Source organism: Mizuhopecten yessoensis, unplaced genomic scaffold (genome assembly GCF_002113885.1).
Source record: "Mizuhopecten yessoensis strain PY_sf001 unplaced genomic scaffold, ASM211388v2 scaffold6443, whole genome shotgun sequence".
NCBI classification, from domain to species: Eukaryota; Metazoa; Mollusca; class Bivalvia; order Pectinida; family Pectinidae; genus Mizuhopecten; species Mizuhopecten yessoensis.
The window spans coordinates 1,167,932-1,195,820 of record NW_018406552.1 but is presented as its reverse complement, the minus strand read 5'-3'; the positions used below and the strand labels follow the sequence as shown (position 1 = coordinate 1,195,820).

The 27,889-nt window shown below is 34.1% G+C and overlaps 1 protein-coding gene across 4 annotated transcripts; it reads right to left on the bottom strand.

Moving 5' to 3' along the window:
- Positions 1-4,865: 4,865 nt before the first annotated feature.
- LOC110452181 lies at positions 4,866-26,828 on the bottom strand. Of its 4 annotated transcripts, none has more exons than XM_021500550.1 (3): positions 26,814-26,828; positions 14,733-14,867; positions 4,866-7,105 (listed from the first exon to the last, which is right to left on the bottom strand). In XM_021500550.1, the coding sequence occupies exons 2-3, from the start codon at positions 14,835-14,837 to the stop codon at positions 5,264-5,266; spliced, it is 1,947 nt and encodes a 648-aa protein (XP_021356225.1). In that variant the 5' UTR covers positions 14,838-14,867; positions 26,814-26,828; the 3' UTR covers positions 4,866-5,263. The 4 variants fall into 4 exon arrangements, with proteins under 4 accessions (XP_021356225.1, XP_021356224.1, XP_021356226.1 ...); XM_021500549.1 differs by lacking the exon at positions 26,814-26,828 and adding an exon at positions 24,390-24,616; XM_021500551.1 differs by lacking the exons at positions 14,733-14,867; positions 26,814-26,828 and adding an exon at positions 14,908-16,670.
- Positions 26,829-27,889: the final 1,061 nt, after the last annotated feature.

Genomic DNA, 27,889 nt, shown 5'->3' with positions numbered 1-27,889 from the left:
ACACACAACAAAGATTCTGACTCCGACCGCAGTGATCGTAACGGCTGGTACAGGGGAACAAGTTCCTGTAGGTAGTGAGGAGCTGTTCCAGTCCGTGCGTTGTATGTGTACACCAGAATATTGTACTGCGACCTGTATCGTTCAGGAAACCAGTGCAACGAATATAGCACAGGTGTGATGTGCTCTCTCTTTCGAGTACGAGTAACCAGCCGTGCTGCAGTGTTATGGACCCTCTGTAGACGACTAGATAGTTTGTCAGATATACCACAGAGCAGGGTGTTACAATAATCCAAGCGATAGGTAACAAGGGTTGACATTTGCAATAGTTTGATGATTTAAGGAAAGTAAGATTTTATTTTTAAAAAAACGTGTACACACATAGTACAGCTTCAAAAAATGCGAGGTTATTTACCATTGAAAAGCGTCCTTGATCGCCAACGTTATAAGAATATGTAATATATACTCAATTGCTGTATACTATTTAATTATTTTGCTTTTTTGTCGTATACCATCAAAATTACACTTCATACATTTATGGCGTTTTATAGAAATCATATCATTGAGTTTGTAAGAATTGATAAAAGATATAAAGAAGAACAGTAATTTGAATACTTATATATATCAGACGCGGGGGGTCTCACACGGCTTGTTTGGGTAGTTTGTAAGCATTAGAAAGAAATATGGGAGCTTGACTAGTATCTAACAGGTGCAGAATAAATATGTTAATTTATGTTAATTTGGAGATTGGTTATTAGCAAGGGAAGGGAGAGAAGGTATATTACTAGTTTTATTACTTAATACTTACTTATTCAGTGTATCCAGGTTTACTCTAAAAAAAAAAAAATCAGATAAATATTTGGCATTAAAATTACTCGCATACCAATGCAAACTTTAATGAATGATTCATGCACTATTACTGTATATATTCTACAATGACATCATACACAACGTATATACAGACATTTTCCACAGGTAAATAGATGTTAAAACTGTTATTCTGACTCAAGTTTCTATTTGTTCTAATATCCCTTCTGATAATAAAAAGAATCAGGTAGCAGAGGGGTGATAAGGGATTGTTGTCTCTGGCAAATAGAATACCAAAATAAGACACAACACAAATTACATCACCATACCCACTTAATATTGCTTTCTACTACACAGGTTAGATCATGATATGGCGTAAAAAGTGTGGACGCCGTTTCGTAATTTATTACTTGTTTTTTTAACCGGACCTGTGTTGTTTGGATTGTTAAGTATAATATTGCGATTGTAATGCATTATGTTGATATTATGAGTGGAATAAATTGGTAAAAAGGTGCGTGTTTGTTATGATTGGTATACGTAATGTTTTCTGAGAGGATAATGAGCATATTATGACATTGCACAGAGTACCAGAATGTTAGGCATATGCACCTTCTCATCAAACTTTTCAGGGACACCCACAGGTCATCACCGATAAGCAAGGCATTACCATTCAAAGACCAGCCGGAATCCGGCGGATACCGAACCAATCAGTGAAAAATAAGGTTCATGAGTAGTACAGAGCGCGCTGAGCAAGAAGACACCGATGATAAAGGTTGTGGTTTGTCAGCGGCGTCAGTCAAACATGAAAGTATGTGTGTGAGTTGTTTGTGCCTAATGTCTATTGATGCTTTGTTTTCTTACTTGTAAACAATTTTATAGTAATCAACTTTAACATAATTTTCTACACAGAAGTTTTTTGTATTTGTGAATGTATGCTTATTGTAGTTATTACAAAATGTAATACACACCCCTCTTAACTGTAAATTGTTTACTTATGTATTTATGGTTAATGTACTTTTTTATTGTTATTATTACAATGACGTAAAATCACGTCCTATATATTACATTAAACATAGGCGTGTAAACACACCGTCTTTTTGTATTGCAGAGTTATCTGCTCTTGTGAACAGATGTTGATTGTTACGTCATTAGTTTGTGAGAGTAACGTCATCATTTTTTGAGAAAACGACGTAATTTTCTCATACAAACCGATGACGTAACAATCAATACCACCTGTTCACAAGAGAAGATAACTCTGCAATACTCAAAGACGGAATAGATGTATAAGACATTCTATTGTGTAGAGACGCATAAACATATACTAGAATCGCCTGCAATTTGGTAACAAGAGCCAAGACAGCCTTGACAGTCTCTATATCTATATAAATTTTTCATAAAAATTCAAAGATTTGTAAGTATTATATGATGTAGCCATAATACATTTGTCTACACTGTAAAATTCGTATTAACTGATGAGTGATTATTGTTATAATTATAGGATTAATATATATGCAGGTTAATTTCCCTACATCGTGATAATTTTAATAATGTATTATGCATGGTTGATGTTGATTATTATGATATGAACTTCCTTACACTGTACAGTTTGTAGTATTATTTAATGTTATTTACACTTCCCTACACTGTAGAGTGTGTAGTATTATTTAATGTTATTTACACGTCCCTACACTGTACAGTTTGTAGTATTATTTAATGTTTTTACACTTCCCTACACTGTACAGTTTGTAGTATTATTTAATGTTATTTACACTTCCCTACACTGTACAGTTTGCATTACTGTATGTGTGATTATTGTAATTAGTATATGCCGCAATTATTGGACACTTCACTACACTGTAAACTTTGTATAAATGTTTTGTGATTATTGTAATCATTATATGATTTAGCTTCAAAGTACTGTGAGGATCAACAACATCACAGCTTATATGACATATGTGGATTTAGATAAATAGACTAGACTGGTGACAATGAAGCGCATATCAGCTGTGTAGATCGACTCATGGGAATAGTTCTTTGGTCCTTTAATTTACTCCAGTTATTTCCCTTTAATAGTTAATATTGACCCTGAAGCAGTAAATGGAGTAACGCACCTAGTTCAATCCCCTTTAGACGTATTTGATATCTCCCACTCCGTTTTGAAAACCTAGCAAATATGCATACACTGTGAAATTCTTCAATGTTTAGGATTTGCCAAGAAAGGTACAAAATCAAATTCAAACAAGTCAGTGAAAAATATAATATGAGTGGAGTTAGTTTATCTGACTGAAGAATAAATTGTATGTATGTGTATATTAATCCCGTAATGACACTGATGATAAAACTACCACGGGTATTGAAATATTCATATTTTGTCTGATAAAATCGATGCAAATGTATTACCTTAATTGAACAATTCGCTTATTAATAAATGTAAGATAGATTAGAGTGATCGTCTGCAGAAAATGGTTAGGATAACTTAAAATCGATGTTCATTGAGAGTAGCATAGGCGGGTAAATGTCAAGACCTGCTTCCTCACACGTGTATATTTCATTGTCTTCTCTTTATTAAGCATTTGTGCAGCAGCTTTTTATTTTGTGATGCATTCTTAGTAACAACAAAATATGTTAATTATACGTACAGTGTCCGTCAAAGGTGTAAAATGCATAATTGCCTGTCATTCCAAAGTAATATTACATTATGTGATTATGTACGCTAACTCGCAATTATAAAATGCATTATCTATTAGCTTCTTATCATACCATAGCAACATTGCATTATGTAAATATTAATGCTCCCTCACACGCGTAAAATACATTTTTATTTTATTTTCTGCCATACCAAATTCATTATGCCATTATGTATACTCCCACGCACGTAGAACATACAATCTCTTGGTAGAATTGTAGTATTCCATTTACTTTAGTATCATATTCTACCTTCAATTGCTAGAGAGTTGGTGTTACTAGCAAAGGCAAGATGTTACTTTATACTGCAAAGTTGTTTCAACGCTTGTAGTGTTTGCCTGAATTTGTGTTTTGTACATCAACAAGTTCGACATTTATGTAAAAATAGTATTCAAAAATTGTAAAGGTAAATAACAGTAATATTTTTACAAATTATATTTATCTAACTTTGTCAATCTAAATGCAATCGATTTGATGACTAGATTTGTGCTTTTGAGAATTAATAAATAGTAAACACACATTTCCTAGATAAAACATTTATTTCCCAGAATAAATAATCAAACAAAATAATATAACCTATCGATATAGAGAAAAACGTTGTTGAAGCTTGCGTGAAAAGCTTTATAAGAATTTCACGCAAATATTTCATGGACTATTATAAAGTGATTTTGTAACTAAAATTGCATTAATTTTGGAATAAGGCCTTGTCATTCGAACCCCGATCAGATTATCAAGGATTAATACAGAATTTAAAACAAATGCTTTTCTACATATTAACAAGTAAGCTAAACAGGCATCCCTTTCTTCATCATTGAAATCCACTATTCTTCATTTTCGAAATAGAAGGGTTCTCGTTTTGATATCAAATGTCTACTCTACACCCTTGAGTTTTCTTATGACGTAGTCACTGTATTCGCAGCCTTATCTGTGATCTCAGAGAAATCATTTGATTATAGATCAAACTTGATCGCAGCGTAACAATAAAATTGGCAAGTTTTGATTTCACTGTAAACTTTTAATTATCTAAAAAAAAAATAGACTACCACTATCAGCCATTGGTCAGGTTTGAACTAGAACTGTAAACCGAAGGCTTACTAATATCCCTGCTGCTATATAAACCAGAACTGTAAGTTAAAGACTTACTAAAGCAAAGCATTGCAAAGCAATCCATAGTCTCCCACCAGTATCAAGTATTTCGCACAAAGGGGCATACCTCCATCAAAAAAGGTCGAAATCTCAAAATAAAATGCACAACTACATAAGATACTGATTATTCTTGCAAAGTTTCAATGAAATTCAGCTGTTAGTTAAGGAGGAGTTACGCGGACAAGTATTTCGCACAAAGGGGCATAACTCCATCAAAAAGGGTCGAAATCCCAAATTAAAATGCCGGTGCACAAATACATAAGATACCAATCATTCATGCAAAGTTTCAATGAAATCCACATGGTAGTTAAGGTGGAGTTTTTCGGACAAGTTACTGTGGACGAGTGATTCCAGTAAATCCCCCTCATAACTTCGTTGCGGGGGTATAATAAATGGAACTAATCAACGAGCTTTCCAAGACCATTCGATTTGTCAAGGTAAAATCCAAGGATGCAGAGATGATATTATTTTTTAACACATATGATATAAAACGCTATTAGAATTCGTTTAAATATCTATAATACTGTTTGGGTAATGGTTGCTTTACATAGTTATACGATCAAGAAACCTCCATCATCATTTGCCGCTGAGCTAATTTGATGTTTGATTCAGGACAGATTTTCCTACATCATCCATTTATTCCTCCTCTTGTCCACTTGTTTATCGGCATTGTTTGTTCGTTTTTCTCTTTTGACACGGACACTTGAGCTTTATTTCTCTTTCCACCCGGATAAAAGTCGTCTACTTTGATTTTTCCAAATATATGTTTCATGGCCTTGCGTGGCCGGACGTTGGCGGATTCCGATGGCATGATTCCTATGTTATCAGGGCCACCAGGTAGAGCATTCTTTTGATGTGGCCTAAGTTTGAAATACGAAAACACGTGAGGTTTACTTATTCTATCGGCAGCGAACTTTTCATCAACTTCATTCATTTTTTTCAACTTTTCTAGGCTCCTCGCTGCTATGGCGCGGTAGTAAGCGTCCCTATGGATGTTTGGATCGACGCGTGGATGCACTTTTGGCAAGTAGTCCTCAAAATCTTCGTCGTCAGAATAATCGGAGTGCTCTGTCCAACCTTCACGATTATAAACAAAGTCTTGATATGCCTTATCATATTTTTTATAATCCTCGTCCGTGACAGTTTTACTTCTAATACTGTCCGCATGCTTTTCTGCATGGGAGCCTTCTTTATCGTCCTCGAAGCGGACGTGTAGACCGGCAGCCTTCCCCGCTGTCAGAGGAGTATCACTAAACGGTCGTTTACGTGTGACGTCAGAATCATCTGACTTTGTAGTCCCCTTCGACAGTCTGCGCGTTAAACTTTGTTTCCGTTTAATGTCCGTCTTAAGGTCGTGTGAACTCAGTGTCTTCGTCTTACGCACGTGCCTCCCACATTTCGGACATTTTCCGTTACGAGTTGCAGAACGCGCGTACGTGCACCAATTCTCGTGCCCGCCTACGGCAGCACATTCGTCACATTTTAGTGTACTATGGTCAAGATTAGTACACTCGCACCAAAGTTCTGCTGATCCAATCTTTTGGATGATCATTGAGGGAGGATTCTCCTGGTTCGATTTCCTCCGGTCACCGAATGACACTTCCTTCAGTGAACTGGAGGACACGTCTAATGCACCAGTATTCAATTTTGAATTGTCGCGAGAAGGCGCCATTTCTAATCCTTCATTTGGAAGAGACGAGAACTCATCTCTGTGATTATATTTTAACACACCTTCTTCATCTTCATCGTCCTCATCATCATGACGTTGCATTTCATCCTTTTCCGGATGAGATTTTCCGGATTTTTCGTCCTCTCTTCTATTCCTTTTCTTCTTCAAGGAATTCCGCATCTTTATTGATCGCCGAGGTGACCTGGAAGCTTGGTCGTTTCTATACTCATCGAAGTTTGAGGTAATGTTTTTCGTTTTAGAAAGAGAGGGTAAATGGGGCACCTTAAAGTCATCGTCAGATAAGATCGTATGTTCCTCCTCAGCATAGGACCCTGCCTCGGCAAACGATTTATCACTGACATGTAATATGTGTTTCCCATTTTCTTGAACTTCCTTATCAAACATAGGCGGGAGTCGATATCTGTCGTCGTCATTATCGTAATCGTTATCATCCACGCCATTCAGGACAGCAGTATCGAAATATTTCTTGCTATATTTCTGATCCGGTGACGGGGAGTTCTTGTTTTTGATGGTGACACTCACACTGAGGTTCACGTTCGGGTAAGGGGGCGGTTGTCCTGGAGACCGATTCGTGATATATTCCGGGGGAATTAATGGAATATCAACGTCTTTATCATCCTCGATGAACGTGGGATATGGTGGGCGTGGTGGTTGCATGTGTTCGCAGTGGGCGAAGAAACCTTTCGCAAAGAGGTATCCGTTGGGATTTTTGTGGCGTGCATTAGGATCAAGTCGACTGCACACATAGCAGAAACCAGGTGGGAGAGGTCGGCGCCGAAGCTGTATAATATTGAAAAAACTTATTAGAACGGATTCTATATTTAACAATATGGTTGTAATATCATAGTATTATTCTGAACAGAAAACGCTTCATTAATAGATTATATACTTCTATTGCCTCAAAATGGTTAATATTTAAGGCATTAAACGATAAATGATACATGTCTAAAACATTACAAATTGCTTTGATTTATATCTAAAACATCAAATGATAAATTGATTGATATGTTTTATGCAATATAGTAAAATGATAAATAGATAAAACATAACATTATCAATATTCTTCTAAATGTTACACACCACAATATTAATAGTTACATGTCTAATATGAAATATATCGAACGATAAAAATGATGTAATACTTAAAACTTTAAAGTAATATTTTTAAATATATCAAATAATCATACAACCAAGTTATTATGCATTGCATGATCTACTTATCAATCGCACGATAGATAATAATTATCAGTTGAGCTCACGTTGATTCCGAAGTGTTGCCAAGACTTAAGCGACTTGTTATGATTATACGTTTTATATGTATGTATGTATGTGTGTATGTATGTATGAATGAATGTGTGTTTTATGTACATACATACATTCATACATACATTCATACATACATACATACATACATACATACATACATATATAGCGTGATTGTCTCTTTATTTGAATAATTCAAAGTGGCACTCAATAATTGGACATGCTCTGTTTTTTGAGGATTTGTTCTTTGATATAAGTTCTACATAAGAATAGCCATGCTTAACCACAGCTAAAAAGTCTCCTTTCTGTATTAGCCCGAAATGTCACGTCTTGGACACATATCATTTTGTACGTCCATGTTCTTCATATAAAGAGCTAGTGTTACTATGAGCCATGAAAGGAAAAATATTTGACGGAAAAGAAACGCCAATCAAAGCAAAGGGTTGTGGATAGTTCATTTAGGATGGAAACTAAGTTTAATACAAAATGTATTTTAGGGATTCTTAACATATTACACAGGACATTTTGGGAGTTTTTTCATCTTCTTTGGATAAACTTTGTTCGTTTAATCTTTATGAAAGATAAGGCATTGTATATGGTTGAATTCTTAGAGATATTTGATATATATTACGTTTTTAAAAGGGCATTAAGATGAAGTCTGTAAAGATGAAACAAATTTTGAATGTCTTTTCAGTTGAATTATTTCAATGTTTATCTTTGTTGTCACTATTGTCAGATGAATACTATAACATTATAGGGTTTGCCGCTGGATTACATCAAAGCATCTGCACGATATTTAACAATCTTATATATCAAAAGAAGGAATTGCAGTTTACAGTTGTATTGCGAACCCAGTGTAATGAAATTGAGGGATCAATCATATTAATTGCCTCTCGTAATACAAATTGGCAGCCGACTTCTTCCATATAGATAACACTAACAATTCTAATTAAAGGACGAGGCACATTAAAACATGACCAAAATGTGAATTTAAACTTAAATCACAGAAAACGGACAACATATAAACAAAATAGTGTGTTACGCGGAGAACATGAAAAAGGGACAAGAAGTGTAAGATCATGACTTCCGGAAAGGTAAGCGATTTCGGTTTCATCGACGTCACTCGCCATGATATCTAGGTAAAATCCAATCAATGCCACGTCCTCAAAGTAACAACGAAACCACAAGGTACACTTATTGGGATGATTATCATGTATGCTTAGTCGATTCACTTGTAGTTTGGTTTAGTTTGATTTAGTATTGTTTAACGTCCTATCAACAGTTATGGTCATTTAAGGACGGGATTTACTTGAAAAGAAATTCAACAGAAATAACAACGATATACTTAATACTGATCTGTATAACAAAACAGTCGATTTATATTCAACAAATATACACTGACAGATAATTCTTGAAGCAGTTTAAAACTAGAAAAATATTTTTTAAGTAATGAAGATCAAAACACATTAACGTTCCAATATTTTCATACAGCAATACTAAAAATAATTAAAAAGAAAAAAAAAAATATTTTACTTTTCAAATTGATCTATTGTTAGCATGTGCATCCCAGCAATGTCTCCCTGTAAATTATAACCTACCTCCTGATGCGGTTTGGGTTTGATCCTATGACCAAATAAACAATTATAACCTACCTCCTGATGTGGTTTGGGTTTGATCCTATGACCAAATAAACAATATGTCCTGGTGATATACGAATCCATAAATCCATCCATGATGATATTCCTAATAACTATGGCTTTTACGTATAAAGTGGTCTGTTTCTTACAGTATCACCATCGGAAACTATTTCATTCACAAACCGCAGAACTGTTCTTTTCTTACAACTTCATTCTGATGATTTTTCAACCATGATATTTCTTGTAGACGTATAATATTCCCAGTTTGTTGAGAAAAATAAATGAAAACTTCTTTTATCCAAAAACCAGTTATGCCTATATAATGCTTGTGTTACAACCAAACTACAATCGTATACCACGAAACTAGATCCACTGTTGATTAATTCCCGTTGTGGCTATGATACCGATGAGAGGTTTGGGTATGGTATGATCGTTGGCAATGTGACACCATCTCTGAATGTCTTTCATTACATATAATGGTTACATAGCTCTAGTAGAGAAACATTGTTTTAAAAGACGGTTCATTGTTTAAAACTCATTATCCATTGTTACATACGCCGTGTACTTTGGAGGGTATTGTTTAATTTTAAGAATAGATATTTAAAGTGTTCATTCAGAGTTTTGGCTCGACTAGATTACCGACGATTTGTTAAATAAAGTGTTTGATCACGGTTGAGTGATTTTCTATTCCCACAGGAAACATGAACAACACTATTAAGCTTCGTTAAGCAAGGACAAATTCTTAAATTTTTAAATTCGAGTTAAACGTTTTGGCATTTTTAAATTTGTTGTATCTTGAAATTTGTCATACTAGCGGTAATTAATTGAATTGACAAAATACTTTTTCTCTTTTCTTTTCGTTTTTCGCCTGAACAAAAAACAAATTAATACATTTATCTAAATGTTGTCTTGTTATGATGTTAAGCTAACGAAGGCCGACTTTGTTCAGTAATCAATTGTACTAGGTTTGTTAGCAGCATGATCAACTTTATGTAAAATCTTGATACCAGTTCTTTTTAACATCTGCAAAATTAAAACTAGACACTCCTGCTCATATGATTTCAAAATATTCTTTATACATGAAACAGGATATGTTTCATCATTTTTTGTTTGTGTAGAGATTTAACAAATTAGAAACCGGATAATCATCTTGTGTTTCGTTAAGCTAACATAATACCGTCACTAATTGTTCTTGCACCTGGTTGTTTCAATAATTCAACAGCTTAGTGATACATAAAGGACAACATTACAAATTAAATCTTGTTGAACTTGACCTTAAAAATCTGAATATTTCTGTGTTAATTGCTTAAGGGTAACCATTGAAACATACTGATATGGTTTTTTTAGTTTTCATAACTGTGAAAAGATTGTTTCCAAAATTACTTTAATGTATCATCAAGCTAACAAATAATGTATAGATGGACACTTTACAGGTATACGTATCGTATATAAAGAGCGATACACATGTATGGAAGTCCTTCAGACTTCTGTCCTATGAATTTGCAGTTTCAACACAACGCACTGTAAATCTTTAAAGGAGCTCATTTGAAATATTGTTCTGAAATAATTTACAAAAATGGTCTATGTGACATTTTACAAGAGATACACCACCTACTGTCTATAATTATGGATTAAATATGTTGTCTATATATATTTAAAGACATTTGTGTAAATACTTATATATGGTTTTATTCTTATTAAGTTTACTAGCCGTGCTATCTACAGTTCTCGTTTCTACGTATTCTATTTACTCCAATAATACAGTTAAACGGTAAGAATAAGTTTTATAGTAATACGTAACATATAATAAAATGGTATTTTTGTAAATAATTATACAAAACATATTTTAAATGCACTTAAAGGAACAGTCACATCATTTTATACGTATGTCATATGTTTATATTTCAGAATATTTGCCGTTGAATTATAATAAATATATCTCGCTTAACAGACAGGTTATTTATAGTATAAAGATATATTTCACCTTTGCATGGCAGTGTCACTGAAAATGAGATAAAAAGTAAAGTGACAGTAATAGTGAATGAAAACAAATTGAAGTGAAATTTACAGACAATATGGAATGTTAATTTGAAACTTATAACTCAGTGTCTGAAATTGCCCTTTTCGAATTGGAATGTATGGTGACTATGTATTAAACTGTTAATGTATCTTTTTGAGAGTTCAATTGAGTTGCGTTATCAATCAACAGTTAACATGACAGCTAATTAGGTAACATTCTACATGTAACCTTCAAAATTGCTCCTAACACTGCGAAATCAGAACTGTGTGTTACTGTTGCGGAAGTTACTTGCAACATGCATTGCTCAACTAAAGCGGCATGACGCGTAAAGTGTGCTCCTTTAAAGTCCCCTCCAGACAACGTGTAAGACATATGATCCTATTGTGTAGTCAGAATAGATATGGACTTTAACGGTATACACAAATTGAGCACGCCTTCCCTGTAAGTCACACCATAGTAAGTAGGACTATGGAAGAGGGAGCATAAATGGGCATTCGGGGTGATTGAACAGCCCATAGAAGTAGATAAGCGATTCTAAAAGGATTATATGTAATCGTAATACAAATACAACAAAACTCTTTAAATTGGTGAATTATTAATGTTATTCTATCTAAAATGTACACAGGTTTTAAACCGTACTATATCTTATTTAAGATATGTACTATTTCGCTAATTCACTATTAAAGTTTGTCCATTGTGCCATAAATGTAATACCAAATATTTAATTAAGGGTAAAATATCGTTGCATTGGTTAGGACCATAGACATGTGTTAGTTTAGTAAGTCGTTCGAGATATCAGATGAAGTAGTCGGAAATACAGTAAAACCTCGATATAATGCCCCTCGTTTAAATATAGTAAAACTTCGGTATAAGGCCCTTGTTTCATTTACCACCTTTTTAAACGACAATGTGTTTCAAGGTCCATATTTTCTCATTTTCTTAAGAGTTCATTTACACATTTTTATCTTAATTAATCACTTAAACCCTCTATAATGCTATTTTTGTTGTAGAAAATTGCAAATGCTTGTAGTTTAACTCTAACTTCTGACATTGAACCAGGACACGACTTAAGATATAAGGCTATTTTGTGATACAGTTGAATTGCCATTAGACAATTCGTAATCAGGGAAAATGTTGTTGTTATTGGCAATAATTAATAAATACCTTGATTTTGTGTAGCATATGTCGTGAAAATGAGGTTTGACAAAACATAATTCTTTCGCCTATAAATGCTTGCTTCATTTTTTAAATGTAAAGTAGTTAATTTTCGCCTCACTAAACACTCACACTTAACCGGTAAAATCCGAATTCGCGCCGTGTAAATTTCGCCCTTTAATTGTTATTACTACATTGTATAAATGGTACGAAGTGTACTAATGGTTGCTGTGATGATAAATTCTGTCATTCAAGAGGGCGAAAAGGTGGACGTTTAACTGCAGAGAAAAATTCCCATTTTATAGTATGTTTATATCTGTATCCACATCAAAATCATCATACTTTTTTTGGAACAGATGTCATTTCTTGTTACATTGAGGCAATGTAAATTTAATATTGAAAAACTCACATATTACAATTTAATGAAATATTTGACTTGAAGCATTTCAGGCAAGCACATTTAAGTTGAATTATGCAGTAAGGAATACGTGTATTTCAAAGCAATCATTATTTCTAATTTAAGCTTTATATAATATTTATCATTGGTAAATGAATGCGTTCAGGTAATACTTCGAGGACTATAATGTCTGATGACATTTTCTCCCACACCTGACAGATTTATCTCCCGTTTTGCCGGTGCTAGATTTATCTGTCTCCGCCCTAGGGTTGAGACGGGGGGATTCCCCTGTTCATAACAATGGCATGACGTCACCTCAACAATACAATGACGTCACGTCAACAATCCATCAACAAATTGCCTGTATGTGTTTTGGGTCCATGTTTACCTTTATTTCACATTAAAATACTGTTAGATATGGGAGAAAAATAATCAATCGCTACTGGTTGTGTAAGATAGAGAAATCTCAACCCTCGGACTAAGATTTTTTGTCCAGAACTCGACAAGCCTCGTTCTGGACAAAAAATCTTAGTCCTCGGGTTGAGATTTCTCTATCTTACACAACCAGTAGCGATAGATTCTATTAGTATCCGTGTTGATGGAGTTCTCCATATACATTGTATCTGCATTTGAGCTTACACAAGAACTGTGAAGCCTAACTGCTAATACTTTTCAAAAGTATACCTATGTACTTCGTATGATTTTCTGACACTCATGCTTACTGGATGGTTGTATACCTGGAAACTTTTCCCAGTTAAATCCCTCTTCGTCAATATTTTCCATATTATTCCTGTTAAATTTTTCGCCATTTATATATAAATTCTATATAATATGAAATGTTTTGTACTAATATTCGCTGTCCTTTTTCCTTCGCTATCAATAAAGAGGGCGAAAAAGGTAAAATATTAACTGTAGCGCAAATATCTCTCTGTAAAGAATTTAAAAGGCTTATTTCTAAGTGACCTTGATCATGTATCCCGGCTCGAGACTGCCAACTATTCTTAAGCGACATATTGCATGTATAAAACTCAAACAGGCTATCAAAGTACTAATTTTTAAGTAGGGGGCAAGCATGACAAGGATTACAAATACACGCAGTTTTCAATTTGCAATGACTTAACATAAATTTATTGAAAACCGATAACAAAACTAGAACCGTATAGAGACAATCTATATACAAAAAGTTTTTACCTGGATGATAGTTATTTAGAGACGATAAAAAAATGCCGGTCATTCTAGATTAGATCTAACACCGTTAGAGTAATGGAATACGAAAGCCAGCCAGGATTTGATGAGATGATAGGAAGATTTAACATGGCATATAGAATGTAATTTGCTCATTAATTGCGTGTTGACGGCCAATTACCTTTCCTTCATTTTTCGTTTTATTAGCTACCTGTATTAATTCCTCCAGCGTTCAACACAGAAATGCTTTTATGGCAATGTTGTGACATTAGGTTCACATGTAGACGTAATGATATTGGTATTTAAAAACTAAATTGATTTTCTACATACCTTACAATAAAACTATTTAATTTCTTAAAACGGTCATGTTTGATTTGATTCGTCACCTTTTTCTTTGATATAGACTATTTAAAGAAAATATTCTTTCTTATTTTTCTTTTCGATTAATTTTTTTTTTAAACTGTCAATAGTCACTGGATAAGGAATTTTTGTTTTTTTTAACGAAAAGGATTAGTATACATAAACAATATAACTGATGGTTTGCGTGCTAATCTATTATAGGTGAAAGAAAATGTGCTTTATAAAAGGAACGAAATGTGCGGTATTACATGTGCATGGCAGAAATAGCAGACGAAAGTTAAGAGAATTCATACAACAATAGTGTAGCAAGCCTGCAACTAATTGGATAATATTTTTGTGCAATTTAGGAAACAAAACAAAAAAAAAACCGTGATTGTCAAATTTACTGACCGGAAATTGTTGTACATCTTTAACTTCCTGAACTTGAATTAAACACTTTAGTCTACTCTGTGTTTTTCGAATGTCCCTTAAGTTCAGACTGACTGAAACCGCCATTTTATGACGTCACATCCATCCACGTGCAACCTACAACATTAATAAACACATAAGCGATTTGAATACTTACATCACCAGGGTAACGTTCATTGATGATCCCGACCATCTCCAGAATACTCAGGTTCACGGGCTTGCGACTGCCATATCCATGAAACATGGTCATGATACTTGAGTTAGTTCGTTAGGCAGATAAGGCAAAACCAGTTGATAAGTGGAAAATGCGGTGTCTCCTTCTTTCCTCGTTCCCTGGCCTGCTGTATAACTGTATAGGATGTGCTACTGTATTTATAATGCCCGTCCAACACAATGACTTTAATCCGGGTTAATTAAGAGGTATCTCTTGTCACATCTAAGAGGAAATTAAATCATTGACCTTACTAACATCGCGTTATTCTACAGGTCGAATACACATAACAGGAATTTTCCCTTCCGAATCGTTGTAGATCATTCACACAATAGATTTCTAAAAATCCCAACAATGTCACAACCACCCACCGCCTGAACACTTCTGGGATGACACAATGATCGTTTGACTCCGGCGCTGTTATGTCCTCTGTCATCAATAACCTATCATGGACAAATCTGGTTGTACAGTTCACGATAATGAAGAATTAAAATCCCCAGTTATAAAACATCATTTGGTAGCAGTCGTTACAATTCATGTCTATAAGTAACATTCCATAGTAGTCATTGTTGTTTTCAGTTTCTGACTTGGTCGAACCGCCGCAAATTTCCTTGACAGCTGTTGCATTTCTTTCTCTTGTTTATGAACTCATAATTAATTTGTTCTGAATGAGGTGTTATACGTATCAATAATCAATAAAGCCTTACCCTCAAGTCAATAAAGACTCCTAACTATATTCCACGTGTTATAACGTCACTGTCAAATGCGTTAAGTTCGGATCATATATGTTGACACAACTCTTTTCTATAACACACAATTCAATATATTCTCTGTTGATCGTCTGATCAATAAGTCCATAATGATGCACTTTTCCCCTTTCTAAAGTTGTTTTTGATGTCGAACCATCCAACTGGAATTGAGTTGTTGCGTAAGAGAAGACAATTACTCAATGTGTGTTTTAAATTGTGATGTATTCATTTGCCGGTTTGTATAGCATTACAGACCGCTCTTTGTGATTCACTGAAGTTAGCGATCCTTAAACCCTGTTCGTTTTGTCAATATTTATCCGTTCAAGTCATTCAAGTGTATATTAATTTACACAGGATACAGTAAACAACAAGCTAACATCTCCTTAAACAGTAGGTTAATTGACGGTTAAGTGATGGTACACAATCCGATATAAATGTATAGCGCGCACAAAGTTCAGTATTCTCGCGTGCTCTAAGTGTTCCTGGTAGCCAGGTTCACTGACGAACTCTCCAATCTTTGCTAGGGTTGTCTTGTGCACCTATGAGTTGGTCTGTGTTATGTAATAGTGTACCGTTAAGCGAAACCCTTGCACATTACTTCCTTTCGGTTTGACTGACACCCGATACGACACAAACGCTTAAGTGTAATTTTACACCAAAGCGTGATAATCTAACAAGATCAGCTATCTTTACATCAGCAGATCTACTTTAATGGTTTTGAAAGTTTCCTGAGCTTATCATTGACAGGGTAACATAGCTACCTGTCAGTGGGTAGCCGATAGAACAAATACTCCCACTTCTGAGTTGTCTGTTAACACTTTATGTTTATGATGAACTGACATGTTATAATCCCTTTAAACGGAATAAGTATCATGATGTGTTTCTTTTCACCAACGTTATAACGTTACTTAGCAAACATCGTTTGTCACGATTATCCAAACTGTCATCTCGCTGATAAAAGCACTGTTTATATATTAATTAATTGACGTGTTGTTGACAAACTCTCGACATTGTATATAAGTGTAGTATCATACATACACAACGTACGTGACATCTGCCTCACGTTTATCAATTATGCTAAGTAAATATTTTGATGTCTAGTAAATTTCTTGATTGTTTTAGTATACAAAATGACATTCCATTGGTTCAATCATAATTACAACTGCAATTAACTATTTATGAAGAATATAAACATGTTTTATATCCATTGTCCGCTATTGTACTCAACCGCTGTTCTGATTTCCTGTTTATGTTTTGGTATTAAGCATGCTGTTATGAGTTCCTATGACGCGTTTATCGGATATATCCGATAACCAAACACCAAAAAATTGTTTATTAAATGCACTGTTTTACATGTATCAAGTTCCGACATCGCCGAGCCCCGTAAACCCTGGTATTATATTTTTGATAATATGACGTATTGATCATTTCTACATTTGATATGTGTTTACGTCAGACGCAATGAAGCGTTCCTTGTTCAACATTGTTTATATGACACCGTCAAATAATCCACACATTACGGATCCGTCAAACCGCCACCCGGCCCGAATATTAGACACTGTTTGATTTGACGACACGTCGTTATCCCCTTCAGATGAAATGATTGGTTCGTATATTGTGTCATCATAAACAACATAAAAGCATCCTATTACGAAATACAAATTAATTACCGAACATAGACCACAAATTCCATGTCAGAAACGAAGTTGAATTTCACCGTGTAGAAGTTTTTTGTAAATCATCGGAGCATACATTTGACGTTTCCATTAGATGTCAGACATCACGTATAAAGATGCTTATTAAATACTCGTCCAGTATTTTAAGTATACTACAATACGTAAACGATTCCTGAAATCGTATTCCTTAAACTTTCTTCCGATATACCAACATTTCCATTTTAAATCAAGACAACAGAACGTTTGCATTCTACACGTGTCAACTCTACATTTCCTAAACACAGATTCCTGTTGAATAAGGATCGAAGAGGTGAGATTTAAACTAGATATATATATATATACATATATCTGAAAACTAATAGTGTTATATCTGTATGTTCTAGTCATTATGTAGGCGTAAAACTATCGGTGTCTTTGTTCGCTAGCAAACAATTGTATTCGTGCATATATTTCACTTCTATCTTTAAAACATATCGGCTTACTTCTTAATTTATTTGCAATCAATTTATAAAATGTAAAAGACCGGAGTAATTTGCATATGAAATGTCCAATTTCGTGATTTATAAATATAAGTTTACAGTTTCAAACTTATTGCATTACTATACAAGGGTATATTGAAATATAATGGGTTGGAGGATCTCCAACTCGGGTACATTACGACTTACAATGATATAATGGTATAATGGAAATAGGTACTACATTTTGTGTATATTTTGATAGCTTTATACAAATTTACAGTGTGGTTCATCAATTACATCTTCAATAAGGCTAGTACGTCATATTCAAGCCAGCTTTTACTTAACCTTTGTTATTACAAAAGATTGAAAGCATACGTTGTTCTAAGCAGTTCACAATGTTTAGAACGCGTTTAAATATTTAAAAGTGGACTCTCATTTCTGATTTGAAGTCTACATTAAAAAACAACTCAATAAATCATACACGCATATGCTTTGAATAACAATAAACACTGCGTATATATAATTGATGTTTAAAGTAGGGGCGGGCCCCCTGATAGACTGAGGCCCGCTAACACTACTCAGTATGGGTGATGGTGCTAGTTGGTACGAACCCATATCGAGTAGCACTGTGTTTATTATGCATGCACTGTTTTCTATAGTTTTGTGCATAAACGATATATTTCACATGTGGGGAATCAACATAAAAAAGAAGAGAAGAGAGAACAATATACCGTAGCGTTAACACACAGGCATTATTCTGGAGCACATCATATTGTATCGTGAAATATCAAATTCCTAAATGAAATGCGCTTCTCAATATGTGCGTCTTATACCATATTCCAGTGGGAAAACACATTTAAAAGGCAGGTTACCTCCCGTGTATTGCCACATATCAAAATGATCATTTCTCAACAAACGCATAACACTGACCATTAGGCCATTCTGCCTTCATTGGCTTCTTCAGGCGAACTGATGTTTGTCAGGTTTACAGACCAACGTTTATCAGACACTGCTATATACATATACCTTCCTATAAAAGTAACATTTGAGAGTACACACCCAAAATGATCTTGACAAATTAATGAAGATACAATAAACAAGAAAGAAATAAACAAGTGATCTGAATGTAGAGAAACGATAGGACCTGACCAGAATTTGAACCCAGGACCTCAGAGCTTTATAGCGTCGCTCTACACACCTGAGCTGCCTAGTCAACGGAAATTTTGTTGCGATATCACATTATAGCTCGATCTTACATGTAGCTCAACCCGCGATTTCTGAACTTTCCAAGTTACGGGAGCACTTAAAGGAGCGTCCGTAACGCTAAGAATGATATATGAAAAAGATGTATAAAAAATAAGAATATGTTTTCTAAAACGAACTTTCTTAATCAAATCACCTGACGGCTCAACTTTACACAACCATGCATTCTGACGGATTTGATAAGCCGTCAAACTCACTAAATAATTTTCTATCAATCATCCGATAGTATAAACTATACATGTCTGTCTACAATAGATAGATAAACGTGAAAAGTACTTGAGGGAACCACGTGGATAAAGGCGACTAACCTTTACCGGATATCACGCTGAGAGTTATCAGACACTGTGACACCTGACAAACTGTTCACGATACTGAATCGAGGTATAAAGTTATTGAGAGGTTACACTATATGTGATCAGTGTTGTCGTTCATTTTCCATTCTTGTACTTTAATTGTGACGATAATGTATTTTTACATCAACGTTTTATACAGTTTAATATGATGGATGTTTTGAATTGCTCTGATGCAATAACTTGTTGTTACAGTTTAGCATGCAATATTGCCTCCATCAAAACAAAAAAATGATAATCCTTACATGTACATATATAAGCGTTTTATCAAGAATATTGAATAATTTGTAAAAGGAAAAAGTTATTATAAATTCAGCATTAAAGAGCTTTTTTGTGTACAGATAAGCACATTTAATGATCTATGATCATAAAGCATTGTTACACATTCAGAATGTAAAATCATATTGCATCATGTTATTCCGTCTTTGCGTATTGCAGAGTTATCTTCTCTCGGGAGCAGGTATTGATTGTTACGTCATTGGTTTGTGCGAGAAAATTACGTCGTTTTCTCAAAAATTGATGACGTTACCCTCTCAATCATGTGACGTAACAATCAATACCTGCTCCCAAGAGAAGATAACTCTGCAATACGCAAAGACGGAATATTGAGTCTGCGAACACAATGTTTAGAACAGATTACCTATACTGTATCGACTGAACACAGCCGAGCTAAACCCATCCAAGTAATTCATTAAATACATTAAGCAATAAACTGTTATACACATTTTCAGGTTTGATGAACGTACCAATTATCTGCATCCTATTGCATTGCAATGCGACTAACGTGTCCCTCTCCCCTCCCCTTCGGCAAGTGACACTTTTTCTATGATTTACGTATCAGACACTGTAGAAATCAAAAGTCAGTTGCTGAACTGATTGCATTACTCGGGCCCTCTTTCTTTCCACCTATCTACTCCTTATTTTAGGATTTCTCTATTTCTTAGCATCTTGTCAGAAGTGGCAGGTTAGCCAATTGTAAAAATGATGTTTCCACATTTTGAATTTTTAGTAAAGGTGGTAAGGGAGGCAATTTATATTGTTTATTTGCTGTGACGTCATTTCTATTATGACGTCATTAATGTAACATTATGACGTCTTCGTAATAGTGAAGGTCATATGAAGACGGGTAAATAAGGAGACACCACCAGAAAAGAAATAGCAGGTAATGGGGAAAATAGAAAAAGGATCCAAGGTATTGCAACGGTGGAAGCAGGTCAAACATGCTCACTTCAAATTGACAAAAAAGAGTTTGACCTGATTTTATTTTCCCTCTTACCTTTCTTCATCATTATCTTTACATACCTGTAAACGTTTACCCTTGGTACCCTCAGTTTACCATGAATAGCCGTTTTACAATTATCCTTAGTTCCAGATTTGACCCTTATGTTTCCAGTTTTACTTGCATACATTGTAACCTTTTGTTGTCTGTCTAAGCAGTAATTTCTACCCGTGATATCAACAGCTTATACTTCGTTAGTTGACGTTGTCTGTTTTAGCACCATTACTGTCCTAGCATTAAAGCTTTACCCTGGTATCCTTACTTAATTCTGTTTGTTACTGCCAATTTTATCAAGCGCCGGTGCGATAGCGATTGTAAACAGCAAACTATCAACAAACAAGATGTCATTACTTTTGGTGTAACAAAATAGATATGACATTCATTAGCAGGTGACAGTGAATATCAAAGTTTGGTGCTAAGACAGACAGTGATACCGGCTGTTTACCTGTAATAACTTGTTTTTGTCTGTGTTAGCACAATCATTTTAAACACAATGGTGGCGGTTAACCTGTAATAACTTTTGTGTTTTATGTCGTCTGCGTTAGCACAATCATTTTAAACACGATGTCGGCAGTTAACCTGTAATATGTTTTGTGTTCTGTAACTATCATACCAATCAATGCATTCCTGTATTTTATAATTTGTCATAATGGCAAACAGAACTTGTGTTCTGGCTGTAGGCTACACGACACTGCCATTAACAATTACTGTGTATCGTTAGTGTATACACTATAGGCCGTACTGGTGAATGTCTGCCTTTGATCTGGTATATAGTTTTGTACTCTAACGTGAAACACCTCTTACCCATCAAGTTATATTTATATCCCATGCCAATAATTCAATTCCGACACGATATCGATTAATTATAGACAACTAGGTGTAAATAGGCCGAATCTAAGCTATATGAAAAATGTGTTATATAAATTGGAATCAAAGCAATATCTATTCATATAAAGAATACAGAAAATGAAGTTCTTGGTCTGTCACTGTGAAAACACAACTAACTGAACAATTGAAAGATGTGTAATCAGTTCTCAGCCTACTCATCTGATTGAAATTAATCTATGATGAATCAAACTTGACGAGTTTAGTATCTTTGATATAACTATACTTAACGCGCCTTCACAAACAACTTCTCTGGAAACACATAACCGAATGACTTTTGTTTAAAATAAAATATCCATGTTACACTAAAGAGACATTAGTGAAACATTGTTTAAAATTATGTTTTGCATTCTGCATTTTGCTTACGTTCTAACTGAAATTCTTATTAAATCATCAACTTTATTGATACTTACTGTCAAACTTGATATAGTTGCCATCATCATCCTCTTCACACCATTATAACATCATCTCACTATTCATCATCATTATAATTCACTCAGCATAATCAAGTCATAATCTCACCATAACTACATAATCATTAGTAAAATATTATCAGCATCTTCATCACTGCACCTCATCATCATCATCATCATCATCATCATCATCATCATCATTATCTTATTCTCAACATTCATCATCATCATCATTGTCATTATCTTATTCTCAACATTCATCAATCATCATCATCATCATCATTATCATCATCAATCATCATCATCATTGTCATTATCTTATTCTCAACATTTATCAATCATCATCATCATCATCATTATCATCATCAATCATCATCATCATTGTCATTATCTTATTCTCAACATTCATCAATCATCATCATCATCATCATTATCATCATCAATCATCATCATCATTGTCATTATCTTATTCTCAACATTTATCAATCATCATCATCATCATCATTATCATCATCAATCATCATCATCATTGTCATTATCTTATTCTCAACATTCATCAATCATCATCATCATCATCATTATCATCATCAATCATCATCATCATCATTGCCATTTGCTTCGTCAACAACACACACAAACCAATTCGGTGACACTATCATATAGTTGCCGTGTTATTCAGCTAATACACCTTTGTCATATTTGTATGAACTCGTGTTATTTAATGTTTTGTGAGCCATTAACAAAAACAAAATGACTTGTTTTTCGCAATAATTGCAAAAATATTGATGATTTTTCTTTTTGTTTAAATCTTCGTTTCCACAACTGTCTTGAATATTTCATTACAGAATGCTACAGGTTCGCTCAAATGACAAGTTCTTTGATAGGTTGCGAAAATTCCGTTTGAAAAATATACTCTTTCAATATATGTATTGGTGTTGAAATAATTAGACAATTATGCATTCAACACATATAGATTGGAAACGGTAAATGGTTAACAAAATAGGTGTAGTATACACTTTGGTTTCACTGAAAAATTCTGGTCAGTCAGATTATCATAAAATGCATACATTTTGATAACAATAGCCGTGACAGAACTTATAGCGTTAATATTTACCCGTGTGTAAACAAACATCACAAAGATGAATGTTAGAGACGCGCTGGTGATAGCACCTTTAACATTTGATACATTAAACTACAATTTTTAACAAAAATGTAATTTAAAGTTGATTATTATTATTTTAAAGTAAAAGTTCAGTTGGTGTGTAAACACTTGGGTTCAAAACAGTAAACCCGATATACCGCCAAACTCGTTATACCGCCAAACTCACAGAGGACAGACGGTGGTAGTATAACGAGGTTTTACTATAGATGCAGTAATGCGGAAATTGAATTATACTGGATCATACAGCGGTTTCGTCCCTTTAGGATTCATTGGTTATGCTAGGGGCCAAGATATTGAAACTCCAAACTGGCCTAAACCACTGTTGTAACAGAAGATATGTGTAAATCCCATTAATTCAAACAAGAACTTAAAAAAGTAGAGGAGTACTTTGTGTAAGTGAAGGTTGTAAATTATGGGCCGTGCCACTACTAAATCATTGTGTCGATCAAGGTTATGGCAAATCTCGGGGACAAAGAAATCGACCCCAAGAGTCCACCGCTTTGTGTCTTGATATATGAACTGGAGGTATACAAATGATTGCACCTTTAAAAGCACAAATCACGATCTAGAATTATGAGTAACAACATCATAATCAAAATGAAATACTTGCTACATTTTACCTTCGCGACTAAAATAGGATTATACACCTGTATTAATCTCTTAATCCAGATTCAATGAATGGAGTCGTGCACTGGATCTAGAAGGATAAATAAACTATACAAAATCTCTTTTATATTCTCATTTCTGATAACGACAAAAAATAATATTTTTTATTTAAACTCCTGTCTGAATTGCATGAAAGAAAATCATTTGGAATCCTTTACATCAGTGTAAATGTCTAGGATACATTTCTACAAATTCAATTATCAATAACTGGCATAATAACCAATCAATCCTTTTTTTAATCTACTTAATTGATATACCATTAGGATGATATTGATTGTTAATTGTTTGGATTGCTTTTCCTTTTGTTTTGGTGTCTCCAGCAATAACGTTCTTCTAAAGACCATGTCTGTGACTAAATATGGTCATGAAGTGTTCCCATATAATGCTAAATATTTAAGCAGTTAATCAATATATATATATGTTCTTACCGAGCCCAGATAATAAATTTGAAATGCAATTGTAGACGTCATCAACAATTAAAAGCGATTTCAAATAAATGAATAAATAAATAAATAACATATAAATACCTCTGTAATTCGTGTCACGATCCAACCGAGAGAGAGTCGACCATTGTACCGAACCGTTAAATCGTCTTACTGGAAAAATATTTCTCTCCCTGATCTGACTACATCCCTCGTGTTTAAATTCGTTGTAAGATATAATCACAGTATCCATAGTTATCGAACCTATCGGCACAGTATTGAGTGACGGTCAGTGAAAACCTGACACATCCCTATGAACTGGTATTCCACTCGTCCCCGTTCACTGGTGTAAAGGAGGCTCTAGACAGGGGCGTTAATAACACAAAGGTTACGCTGTGTAGGTGTATTAATGGCTAGCTTATAATATACATAGGATCTAGACACACAAGGGGTTTGACTATATAACCATATATCGTGTTTCATTTTCCCCTTTTGTCATAATACATATAATTGTGTAGTATATTACCTCAACAACAGTAATGTACATCAGGAACACCTGTTAACTGGTTTGATACGCTGAACCATATTAACACACCAATAGCATGAAATTCACATTTAAAAGTAATAATTAGCGAAGAGATTAAATAAATATGCTTATTATTATAATTATAATAAAGGGAAATGGGTATTACCTTAATTTTCCGACAAAAAACATTATTTGTTTGTGATATATAGTTATATATATATATACATGAATAATTCTTTGTCTATTTATAATAATTTAAGTATTAATGTCATCAATATTTTATAAAAAGAAATCTCAAAAAATTGAGCCACAGTTCATTGTGACTGACATGAATTGTAGACAAATCAAGATTAATTTCATAGATAAAATCAAAAATCATGATAAAGTTTCGACAATATGATATTAAATATCTTTAAAGTCAAATTTGATCTGTGTAGTTAAAAGAAACAACTCTGTTAAATATATTTTCGTAAAGACCCCGATATCCATTCATGTAAAGAAGAGGTGATTGACATGTAAGCAATTTGTTGTTCAATGTGTGATTCTGTCCAGTACATTTTGTTGAAAAGCATTTAAAGTTTTTGCTTTAAAAACATAATTAGGATAAGTGTTTACGGTAAACAGCGTCACAAGGTTTTCTGAAGGATAAAACAGCTCACATAATCGTCTTAAAAGCTAAACCGTTCAACAATGATATTGTACCTATTGATTCAGAAGTTTGTATTTGCAGTATAATCTGCTAACATGTTAACATGCAGACTTAGCAACACAGTACTAGTCTTTGTATTGTGGAGTATATAAATATGTGTGTTCCCCGAACTGCCGAGGACTAAGATTTGTCAGTTTAACAACATTGCATGTGACCATACAGCTGATGTCAACTCATTTGACCAACCTGTATAGATAGTAGGAGTTTATGTGCAGTTATTTAGTACGTTAAAAACCCATTGTCTTTGTTCCTGTAAGAATAGTAGCTTTGTGAAGCTAAAACCAAAATGCAACGAAACACCAAAGCATCAAAGTACATTACGTTAAAGAATGAAAGGTGCATATCAAAGACAAAATAAAGCTGAAAATACGATATGTTACAAAACAGACAGTGTGTTTACTTCGTGTGTTACTGATTATCCTTTAAATATACACTTTGTGTAAATTAATATAGCTAAAGCTCCGAATTTAGTGTAACTTAGTGCAACCTCTTTATCTACTATAGATTAAAATGCGAATAACAAGACATACAAAAACTATCACAAAATAAAACTCCAGCGGCAGGGATACTGTATATTCAGATCAATCGTGGTATGTCATTCTACATAAAATTCAACATCATGAATCACAATTAATGACTTCGATATAAAATATTTGTGATATAACAACTCTGAACATAAAATCCATACCGACATGTTTGTGATAGATCCGGGTTTAACGCATAAAACATCACGGAAAAATAACGACTTAACGAGATAAAGTTTTTGTGAAATATAAAGTTTGATAAATAAAATCAAACATCATGGAACATAAATTTTACTTCGAGTTATTTGTGGGATTTTGTTTTATAGACGTTCGACAGACACTTCATCAAAACTATGATCAATTCCTTTTGAACATGAGACGACAGCCGCTTGAATATGTGTGTTCCCTTCATTTGCATTTAAATGTATTCAAAGTGTTACATATTTTTTGTCAGATGAGCCATATAGTTTGTTGATTTTGCTCCAATGCTTTAATCGTTGAATGTTCAGTCCATGTTGTTCCTTTATTGACAAAGTATTTTAAAACAGACGTGTTACCAAACCCGCGACTACTTAATACACTACTCGAGAACAATGACTAGAGAGAAAATCCAATCGCTCTATAAACATGGACACTGACCGTGTGTACCCAACTTGAGGGATTATAAAGAGGTTTAAACCTAGTTTTTATAGGAGTTTTCCATGGATTTCATGCAGCATTATTGACAATTACGTTCTAAGGTAATGGAGGGTCTTACAAAGTATACATACCTCCTCTACTCAATGGTTGGTGAGCTTCGTCCAAGTAAATATTGAATTAACATTATATGCTTAATCTCAATGTTCTATTTATCAGTGTTTTTGTTGATTGAATGTGAAACGTGAACATCCTAGACACGAGGCACGAAGATTACTCAACTAACATTTACAGAGATAACCATACACCCACTTAACATGACAAGGTTTTGTCAAACACACGGAGACACACCATATTACATTGACCTATAGCAGGCGGATATAGCTTTTAAGGTAGCGATTATTTGAATCACTACATGAATAAAACTGTTAGCAAAATGATGTACACTCCTGTAAATTTACCCTAATAACGAATTAAGCTAACGACAGTGTGAAGTGACTATTTTTATATTTCGCTTCTTAATGGATTTATGTGGATATTTTCATATACAGTGTATATATGCATGCTTACAGGCTCTTCAACTGAACACGAACTGATCAAATACCATCACCCTAGACCTCACGGTTATTCCGGAGAAGTTGTTTATAGTTTTTTTATAAGGACAATTAACTCCAGTTACCTTATTTATGGATGAAAGTCATTCATTTGAACAAACCTGGAAGCTTTTTTATTTCTGCACTCTACTTGCCAAACATCATCACATTGGGTCTTTTTGGTTATCAAGAAGGAGTCGTTTATTGTTTTTTAAGGCAATTGAACCTGTGGCCTTGAATTTGGATGAAGATCTAAATATCATCACCCTACGCATTTTGGTAAATCAGAAGTAATTGACCCCTGTTATCTTGAATATGGTTGAAGGCCATTCATTTGAACCCCGATGGATGGTTCAAGTGGTAACCCTTGTTTACAGTATGATTGTGGAGTTCTTTAAGAAATTGACATATGTGACCATGAATATGGGTGAAGGTCATTATTTGAACAAACTTGGTAGCCGTTCATCCCAGCAAGCTTCTGGCTAAATACCATCGCCATAGGCCTCTTGGTTATACTGAAGGATCTCCAGATAGACATTACGTTACCATTAGCTTCAGTGCTTGGGAGTTATTAAAGTATTGTGTGTATGTTACCTACCTAAATCGTATCAACATAA